This window comes from Excalfactoria chinensis, chromosome 8, assembly GCF_039878825.1.
Source record: "Excalfactoria chinensis isolate bCotChi1 chromosome 8, bCotChi1.hap2, whole genome shotgun sequence".
NCBI classification, from domain to species: domain Eukaryota; kingdom Metazoa; phylum Chordata; class Aves; order Galliformes; family Phasianidae; genus Excalfactoria; species Excalfactoria chinensis.
The window spans coordinates 27801637-27812058 of NC_092832.1; the positions used below are offsets into that span (position 1 = coordinate 27801637).

General features: G+C 42.3%; 1 protein-coding gene across 1 annotated transcript in view; it reads left to right on the forward strand.

The window, feature by feature from the left end:
* Nucleotides 1-10422, forward strand: part of TNNI3K (TNNI3 interacting kinase) — a 39707-nt gene that overhangs the window by 25481 nt on the left and 3804 nt on the right. Inside the window, exons 18-23 of the mRNA XM_072343385.1 lie at nucleotides 3494-3546; nucleotides 4272-4324; nucleotides 4733-4865; nucleotides 6426-6535; nucleotides 9276-9335; nucleotides 10004-10173. Of these exons, the coding sequence (XP_072199486.1) occupies nucleotides 3494-3546; nucleotides 4272-4324; nucleotides 4733-4865; nucleotides 6426-6535; nucleotides 9276-9335; nucleotides 10004-10173 (579 nt within the window). The remainder of the gene's footprint in view (nucleotides 1-3493; nucleotides 3547-4271; nucleotides 4325-4732; nucleotides 4866-6425; nucleotides 6536-9275; nucleotides 9336-10003; nucleotides 10174-10422) is intronic.

Consider the following 10422-nt stretch of genomic DNA (forward strand, 5'->3'; position numbering starts at 1 on the left):
TTTCCATACGTGTGATTTTCAAAAGGTGCAGCAAGGAGCGACGTGCCATCTGTTCTGTTACGCAGGGAATCATTATACTGAATTCTCATTTCTACTTTTGGTGGGGTTTTTTAGGGAAGGGAGGTTGTTGCTGTTGTAAAGAAAATAGCAAAATGATAGTTAAGAGCTGAGGCAGAGCTAGATGGCAAGTTTAACCTGTTCTAAATCAATGTATGCTTTATTCAATGACTATTTGTTAACTCAGACTGTGGGGTGTGGTAGAAATGGGAGGTTACAGCTATTAAAGTTCCTTTCAATATATTTTCTGTAATTATTAAGGAATGAAATATCTCACAGCAGGATTTTTACCTTATGCTTTTTGGATGGAAGCAAACTCAAGCTGCCTGTAGTTCTAAACCTTTTCCTTTACAATATTCACTGGAGATACACAACTGAGAGCCTGGAAATACAGATACTGACAGAAATGAGTGTTGATAGCTGCAGGGAGAACACGGTCCTTCTTTTAAGGCTAGACATCATCATGATCAAATGAAAAGGGGATGGAATTCTGAGAGAACAGAGAGCTGGACAGGCAGAAAGTAAAATACAGTGTCCCCGGTGTATGTGGCAGACTATGTGTATGGGCATCTTTACAATGCTGCAACGTGAACACAGTCTGCAGAGTTTCTTAATGTGGATAGAATTCAGTCCTTGATTTTTCCTCCTGTGATGGAGCTGCAGCTAGCACTGCACGTTGGCATGCTTACCCCTGCTTTGTCCTTCTTCCAGGCTTTTCCTCCTGCCTCCTTCCCCTTGGCAGAGGATTTGAAACCGGAGCACCTTTTGTTGAATCATAGAATGGTTTGGATTGGAAGGGACCTTAAAGATCATCCAGTTCCAACCCCTTTGTTGTGAGCAGGGGTGCCAACCACCAAACTGAGCATTAGAACAGCTTTGGTGGAGGATTTGCCACCAGCAAAAACAAAGGCCAGAGGATGCTGGAGAGGTGGCACTCTTAAACCAGGAGTTTCAATCAAGGTGTAGTAATTACTGCAGCTTTAGAGGAGCCATTGTTTTAAGCACTGTGTTGCTCTGAGGATGAAATTTTCCTCTCTTCATAGAGAAGGCAAGTACTTACACTAGGTTGGTTACTTGTTTTAATGTCAGCCACCTGGGAGCACAGTTTGTATATCCAGTGTCCCAGTGCATGGCTTAGAACCACGGCTCTGCCTGATGATGTCCTCCAATTGTCAAGGTGTGCACAGACAGAAAACAGACTGGTTCCAGTTCCCGAGTGTAGTGATTCAATTAAAGTTGCAGTGGAAGTGCCAGGTATGTACAGGTGGATTGTATGTGATGGATGCCTTTAGGTAGCACAAAAAAGTGAATTAGCGAATTCCCTATGAAATAGCTGGCATGGACAGTACCACTCAGTTTATGATTCTTTTTTTTTTTTTTTAAGGAGTTTCTGCCTTTCCCATGTTTGTATTCTCATCTTTTTTTCCTATTCAGTGCAAGTTGTTGGATAAAGTGCCCCAAAAAGGGACATTTCCTTTATTTCCTCTTATTATAAGCTAACAAGGTGAAAAGATATAATAAATTTCCATTCAGTTCTATGTAATTGGAGCATCTCCCTTTTCACAGTTCCAGTGTTAGAGTTACTTTCTTTCTTGGATCTGGTTTGCAGCTGTCCTGCCCAGCTGCTCACAAGATCACACTTGTGTAAAACTGTTAAATATTTATGGTCTTCTGTAGAAATCTTTTTGCAGCTGTTTTTCCTGTTGTAAGCTTCTGTTAAAGCTGTTGTAAGCTTCTTTCTGGAAATCTTCTAATTGATAGGCTATACACATACATGTGTTCCTTCTAGACATTATCTACTTCTATCACTATATTTGAACAAATAATATGCAAATAAAACTGAATTTTCTTCACGTTAACCTCAACAAATGCATTTAAGCCACCACACATCTCCTAATTTATATCTTCAGTCCTAGCAGTTTTAGGACAAATCCAGTGGATTTAACTTTAAGCCTGTAAATATCTCTCTGCCAACAGCCCTGGTTAGAGTGCTGGTTACCCAGTTCTTTACACTCAGCCTTGTAGTTCCCATGGTTTCAAAGACTTCACTGAAATTAGAGCACCTCTCTGTGTCAGTACAAGTAATTATCTTGGGTAAATAATTTCTTTGATCTCAGGCATCCTGACAGAGGTTGCCCCATACAACTGTGGACTGAATGAGTGCTCCTGCATTTATTATCTTTTTTCTACATCAAGAACTTACATAGAGATAAAAACTTAGCATATATATCTAACACATAAGTATAATCTTTTCCTGGAATTTCTCTCTGTCTGCAGTTTGCTTTACAAAGGTGTGTCAGCTTCACCCAGGGCACACCTTTTCATCCACAGTGCACAGGCAGCTCTGGTTGTAGCACATGGAGGCAGAGCAAAGAGGTGCAGGGACAAGCTGAGGCTAATTGTGCATTTCAATTGCACAATTGTAACTTGTGTGTGTGACCCTGGCTTGCCTGTGGGCTTCTTCTCTGTATCAGAGTGCCAGGTGTTACCATTAAGCTGCTGAAGAACAGCTTCTGGCTCTCAATTATTTACGTGGTTCCACATCAAGCAGATGTTTGCAAGCTGATGTCTCTAATGATGAACTGAGACTGAAAATTCCACCAGTTACCTCAGTTTATTTAACCCCTGGAATGTTCCCAGCACACTTATGGAAGCTGTGCTTCCATAGTCATTCAGGTAAATGATTTCATTGTGCACTGTGAAATGTTCTCATGTTTTGTAAGCCTGAATTGCATTTCTGAGGCTGGTGGACCAATGGTAAATCTCTTTTGAGCATAGTACTGCTGGGAATGATAGGAGTACATGAAGAAGTACAAGGATAACATGTTGATAACACAGCAGGATGATGTCAGAGCAGACATCTTACAAAGAGAATGGTTTTCCTTTGAACCTGAAGGCCTTAATTGCTATGTCATGGGTTTCCCCAGGAAGCAGCTTAAAATGCTTTGTGTGTGTGTGTGTGTGTGTGTGTGTGTGTAAGTGCTCTTTGCTAATCTGGAATTTTGAATTAATGTCACTGATCAGCTGCCCTCACCTGTTTTGCTGTCTGATCTGCTGTCATGATAGCTGAACACAGAACGATACACAATGAACAGGCAGTATCCACTTTTGCTGGACAATGGCTTAGGCTTACATCACCAGCTGTACTCTGCTAGATCTCCAAATCAAGATGGAAAAGGACATAATGTAATTGGAATATGTGTGGAGAACAGGACTGAAATCTTACAAATCACCATTAGTGTGAGCAGGAACAAATTTACAGGTTTCAGGCTGAGGAATGCTACAGGATGCATGATGTGTCTTCATCAGCAGCTGCGGACATCTTAAGATATTCATTTTCTTAAGCAGGGGGTTTGAAGTTGTCAAGACTTCAGCTATAAAGCAAGAATTGTAAAAATTTTCACCATCTGTAAGACACGATTATTTGTTTTTCTAGTCACAATATTCTGCTGTATGAGGATGGACATGCGGTTGTTGCTGATTTTGGAGGTAATGATTTTATGAAAGACCTATAAACTAACCTCAAATTGTCTAAAACTAAACGTGTCCTTACTGAGGAAAAACTAAGGAAGTTCTTCATTTTATTGTGAAAGGAGTGGAAAAAGATTCTTACAAATGAGAATGCCCCTATTTCTGTCTCATCTAAGTTATCTCATGCTATGGGTACTCTGCTATAGGCATGAAAAGAAAGCCCAGCTGACAGAGAGGTGGATCCTTCTTAGCTTGGGTAAGTTTAAGTGGCAGGAAGAAAGCCGAGTGAGAATGTCTGCAGCATGGAACATGCCTTCTCCCTTCAGACAAGTACTTGGAATGTAGGCATGTTGTGATGTAGCCAAACCATGGCGTGATAAGGCAAGCTTCTTTCCTTTTAGGTTAAAGAGCAGAATGTTATTTATTTCAGCTATGGGCTTTTCTTATTCCCTCTGTTCAGAAGTAGGCCAGGTTATATTTTATGGATGTGCATTGTGCATTGCCATGGTGTCTGTCAGTCAAGCTCCGTGGGAATGTGTTCTTGTTGGAAGGTGGAGGTCAGGGAGCTGGGTTTGGCCTGGCTCCTCCTCAGCTCCTTCACATGGGCACTACTGCTGTGCAGTATCAGGGGGAATTTTCCAAACCCTGCTGTTATTAAGAAATACTTTTTACAAAGAATCTTTTACAAGGCAGGTGCCTGTGGTGACTAAACAGTAAAACCAGCTTTGTTCTGTGTGTTTCAGAATCAAGATTTTTGCAATCCCTGGATGAAGACAACATGACCAAACAGCCTGGGGTTTGTTTCTTTAGTTCCACGTAGTTAATGTAAAGCTTAAGGGAAAATTCAGGTTAGGAGAAAATGACCTTAATATAGGTTTGATGGGACTGATGAACTGAAATAGTGTTGGAGCTGTTTTAATGTTTGTTTTCTCCTCTAGGTCTCTTTTACTAGCAGAGATCAGTGAATACAAAACAATTATTAACAATTATTATTATCATTATTGTTAACTACTATTAACAATTGCAGTAGAAAATAACTTCTATACAGCTCTTTCTTGAGTAGGCTTATCAGTTATCTTATGGAGCAATAGAGGCAAGGAAACAAAAGGAAGCTACCATACAACTAGAGGAAAAAACATGGCAGGTAATAAACTCTGTTAATATATTGTATAATATGTATATATTTATGTTTCCTCGCATACAGAACCTGCGCTGGATGGCCCCTGAGGTGTTCACTCAGTGCACAAGGTACACCATAAAAGCTGATGTGTTCAGCTATGCTCTGTGTCTCTGGGAGCTGCTAACAGGCGAAATTCCTTTTGCTCACCTAAAGCCAGGTAAGATAAGCAGTGAATTAATGTTTCGAGGGCTCTGAACTAGTTGCGTGGAAAAGGGTTAATTGGTATTTTACTAACCATCATTATTAGGTGCTAAGACTCAGTGAAAGGCACAGATCTACCCCCCTGTAATGCCATATACTATTTATTTTTGTTACAGTAGAGGTTTCCAACCTGCCATGCCACTGGCAGCAGCCTTTGCACTTTGACCTCCCATGGCTTGGGTTGGTCTGTGTTTGTGCATTTGTGCAGCACTCTGCACACAGGAGGCAGCCTGATGGAACTGCACTGATGCGTTTCACTCCAGTAACTGAAAAATTCATGAAAAATTGTGGATTTCTTGTTTTAAGTGGGCTTGAGGTACAGAATGCAGCTGCTGGGGGAAAGAGATGTGCAAGATTTGTCAGGTGGCTTTCAGATAATGTTTTTCTTTTATTCTTGGAGGCAGCATTTTGATCTTTAAAAAGGTGGTTTTCTTTTAGTTCATACAAATGTTTGGGCACAAACAGAATATAAATGCTGCTAATATTGCATAAATCCACCGGTGCTCACTCATCCATTTTCCCAGGTGCATCTGTATGTCTAATTCTGTTTCTTAGCTGCCTGTTTCTGTACAATTCCCTGGTTTGGTCAATTGCTTTATAGGTTACTCAAATAATACATGAAATCTAACACATTCTTTAGTGCATTCTCTCTAAAGTATTTTTAACCAGTATGCTTATTAGCTGAAGGAAGAGTCCTGCTGATAGAGAAAGGAGACTAAAACAATAGTGACAAATAAACTTTGTCAAGTACAATACTTGCATACACAGATGAAAACACACTGTATGTTCTCCTCCTTTTTTTCTAATCCCGACCCTGTGAAACTGATGGCAGAAATTCTGTTAATTTGGCACAAGAAGATTTGCAGCAGGTAGAATATGGCAGTACCTTTGGTGAAAAGAAGGAGCATTCTTTACTGAAATCTTAACTTACTTTGTGTTTGCCTTCTCTTTTTTGTAGTATCTGCTAGTCTAAGTATGATTCCAAAAGTAAACTCACCAGAGTGCAGCCAACATTAGGCAAACTGGGTTTGCTTCTTCTGTCCATGTTTAGACAGTGTCACAGGATTTACATGATATTAACATTCTGAAGCAACGGTATGCAGCCAAAAGCTGCAATCAGAATGGACTATGGCTGAAATTATTCTTATGTGGCTGTGACCATAATGGGATGCAGTTAAAAAATTACAGTATTCTTGCTATCTCATGATTGCAATCTTACAGCTCTCTGCATATTCCACATACTCTGATCACAGGTCATTTTTTTTTAGGACTTAGCCAGAATTAGATTGTCTACATCCTTGCTTGGCCATAACCATAATGTCGTTCCATTCAGCACCTTGGACTGTGTTAGCTGCCTGTAGAAATAGTTTGGATTTGGAGTTGCTGCAAGATTTACCCACAGACAGGGTGGTCATGCGCTTTGTGCCCTGGCTGTGTGTCAGTAGATAGGCTGTGCTTTCCTAGGGGCTCTGCACCTCCTGGATGCTCACCTCTTTGTGCCGGGCTGTTCCCGCAGCGGCAGCAGCGGCAGACATGGCGTACCACCACATCCGCCCACCCATCGGCTACTCCATCCCCAAACCCATCTGCGCGCTGCTGATGCAGGGCTGGAATGCCTGCCCAGAGGTGAGTGCCGCTCCGCACAGCCCCAGCAGTGGGGTTAGCCATGGGTTCAGCTCCACACGCCCCAAGAGTTCACTGAGATGAATTCTGCAGCAGAATGCTCTGGGACAGACAGTGGTGTGGGCTGAAAGCACAGAGTTGATGAGCTGAGGGGGCAAGCAGATGATCAGGTAGCCATTCATTGAAAACTTGAGGGAATGTGTTGCAAAAGTTCAGTTTTGACTTGCAATGTACAGAAAAATACTGTTTGCTCTCAGACTTCTGCAGGTGTTTTCAGTGAATTATTGATATGTTTCCATGTGAAAAATGAAATCTCTATCATCAAGAGTTGCTCTAAAAATAATGCTAAAAAAGTGTAAACTTCTGTTTTTCTACCATGCCCTAAAGCCATTCCCTGATGCACTGAAAAGATATCTGCACGAGAGCTGTGCAGAAGACAAGAGGGCCTGGAGGCAGCAGCAGTGCCCTTCTCGGCACCATTCCAGCTCTGGGAGCAGTTATGGTCAGGTTGCAAGCGCTCCTCTTTCCAGGGCTGCTTTCTTCATGGCAGTTACTCTCAGCACATAATGCTCAGAACTTCTGATTCTTTTGTGTTCTTCTTCTCCAATTGCTATTACAAGTGACTTTGGATTCTACTTTCCTTTTCTCAAAGGTTAGATAAGACTAATGCCGGGTCCAAAGCACTGGTTCCAGTAAGGTGATGGCTTAGTGATATTTGCAGTCCCTGTCCTGATTCTGCTCCTCCCAGCTCCTCTGCTCCCCAGCCCCTTCCTGGCAGGGCTGTATGAGAAGCTGTACCTCCTTGGCTCTGTGAAGCACTGTTCAGCAACAGTTAGAACACTGATGTGTTATCAACAATGCTTTTCTCCTAAAGCCAAAACAGTGCATCATATCAGACACTGTGAAGAAAAGCAACTCTGCCCCAGCTGTAACTAAGACAACCCCACATGTTTTGAAGGAGCATTTTGGATCTGTTCAGGACTGATGCATAAAACCTTGGGTTCCAACACCAGCGCTTGCTAACTGGAGAGCATGTGGTCAGTCTAAGATTCAGCTAAGAGAGACAGGTAATCGTGTGCCTGTGCCTGTCCTTGCTCTGGATACCTGAAAGCTCTCTTAACTGAGTTAGTGAACTGAAGCACACGTAGGTGCTGTAGCAGGATGGTGCAGAGGGAGGTCAGTGTGACTCTGGGCTGCCAGCTGACTTTGGAGAGCTTTGTCCCCTTTCTATATTCTATGCTGTAACCTTATGTTTCAGCTTAAAAAATGCAGATAGAATGTGTTTGCTATGCAGGGTATGGTTGGCTATTTTATTTTGGTGCTATTAGTGTTTTCTGGATACTTGAATACACTCATCTTCCATTTTATGAAGTAATGCTATATTATGGATGAGGGGGCTGTTTGTTTGCTTTATTCCATGTAACTATAAAGCAGCTGCTAATAACCATCAGCAAGTAGCTTCCATTCTGATTAAAGTTATTAATAGGATGTTATATTAAATTGTTGACTTAAGCGAGCAGCATGTAACGGATAGAGTCACTGTATCTTGTTAGCAGCTCACTGAGCACCCATAAAAATAAAACACCCTTTTGGAATTTTAATGCACTTTGCTGCTCATCAGTATCACTCCAATATCACTTAATCTTCCTAATGCTTGAGAGCTGCATGGCAGAATTAGAAGGCAATTGATAGCTCAATCAGCCAGTGGGTAAGTCGAATTTTGCGCAAAGTGTGGGGAAAAAACTTACTGAAATTGGATTTTTTAAAGGCCTTTTTCTACATGAAATGACTTTATGCCCATTTACAAAGACTTTGAATTATGTCTGAAGGCCTCAGGAAAGTTCCAGGAGGTCCAGGGGATGAAGAACAAGGAGTGCCTTTAGTCAGCATGTGAGCTGTATGCTGTGCAGAGAGTACCTGTCCTAAAACTGTCAGTACAAATCCCAAATGCTGCTGTGAATCCACTGCACAGATTAAACAGCATTTCTTTTAAAGTATCTCGTGTACACCATATATGTATCTAACGTGCATAATAATCCCTGACTCAGCGATGTCATACCTCACGAGAGGAGAGAACAAGTGCTGCTACTTAATCAAACAGAATGAATGAAATAACTAAGCAGTGAAAAGCATCACCATACCATTCTTTGTCCACAGTATTTTGTCCAGCATTGCACTGAAGGTGCAAAGATATGCCTCTGCTTTTATTTGAGAGAGGAGTCACCTGTTAAGGGAAAATGGTGAAGTAAATGGTGAACTTCAGGGCTCAGTTGGTGTTTACAAGTCAGAATCCTCCATCAGGAATGATGCAAGCACACAGAAAGGGGAAGGTGAGGGTCTCTGTAAGTGCAAGTATTGCTCAGGAGCTCATCCTCTGATCTACACAGCTGTTGCTATATTAAAAACCTTATTTATGGGCAAAGAGGAAGCATAGCTTATATATAAGCATTGTCAGTCATCTACTGTTACTTTTACAGAGATGTTATGGCCCAATTGTTATTAGTTCAGATCTGATTGTTTCAGGAAAAGAATAATAATGTAGGTAATGTTAAACATACATCTCCTCATTTCAGAGCTGAGCACTGAACATGCACTTCCCACCAGGTTCTCAAGCGACTGAAAGCAATGAAATTCAAAGGAGGGGCATGGAGGGGTTTGTTATTCATCTGTCTGTGAGTCCGTTTAACTACTAAAGTTGCTCCTTCTATTTTACACAACTCTGTTTTTCCTCTTGTGTTCACAGGGCAGACCAGAATTCTCAGAAGTGGTCGCAAAGTTAGAAGAATGTCTGTGCAACATTGAGGTCAGTCCTTCATTTCTTCTGTGGAATACCTGTGCCTGTGATGTATGCACAGGAGTACGAGTTAGGGGAGAGGGGCAGGTGATGAGGAAAGCAGTGGCTTTGGAGTCTGCAAGCTGCTCCATCCTATTAAATACTGCATCCCATGAAGGATGAGAACTCTCCCTCTAATTCCTCATATTTTTCTTCTCCTCGCTCAACAAATAATTTCTGCTCCTTTTAAATCTCTCTGGATCCAGGTGCAGTGAGGATATCTTGCTCCAGCAAGGCTGGGTCCCTGCTGCTGTATACGTTTATGTGTAATGCTCTTATGTTCACATGCTAGTCCTGTATTCGCATTGTCCCACCAGGCTGAGCTCCCACCCTGAGGCACCAAGATCAGACTGCTTCCACCACACAACACTGCCACCATTCAGTACAGACAGTGGAATCCCAGGTGGCGGTTTCCACAGGGGAGACTGGAATGCCTCCTGGCTGCACAGGGAATGCTCACAAGCCATATCACTCATGCTGCCTCAAAGTCAAGAGGCACTGTTCTTTTCAGCCAAACTATAAAGGCAATATGGGGCACACAGTTTGCAGGAGCTGAGGAAAAAAATTAATACACTGTATGTGTTAACAGTGCCTGTTATAGTTTGGGGTTTTTGTTTGTTTGTTTGTTTTTTATGCAGTTGATGTCTCCAGCCTCCAGCAACAGCAGTGGTTCTCTATCTCCCTCCTCATCCTCAGACTGTCTTGTTGCACGTGGAGGACCTGGCCGCAGTCATGTCGCAGCATTACGCAGTCGTTTTGAGTTGGAATATGCTTTGAATGCAAGAGCTTACGCTGTCTGGTCACAGAGGTACATACCTGTCTTTGCAGGCAAGGAGGACTCTTGCTCCTAAACAGCCACAGCTCGTCCCAGGGCTGCATGGCTCACCTGCCTTAAATGGGAGTTCTCTGTAGCAGGGATTGCCCCTCACTACCAAGTAAGGCTGTGCAGGAAGCAGAAACACCCTGGGTTATGCATCACACAGAAGATCCCCTGCTGGGGTTGACTGGATGAGTGCTTTTGCAGTTCTGTCTTCTTCTGTAGTTGCTATAGCACTGT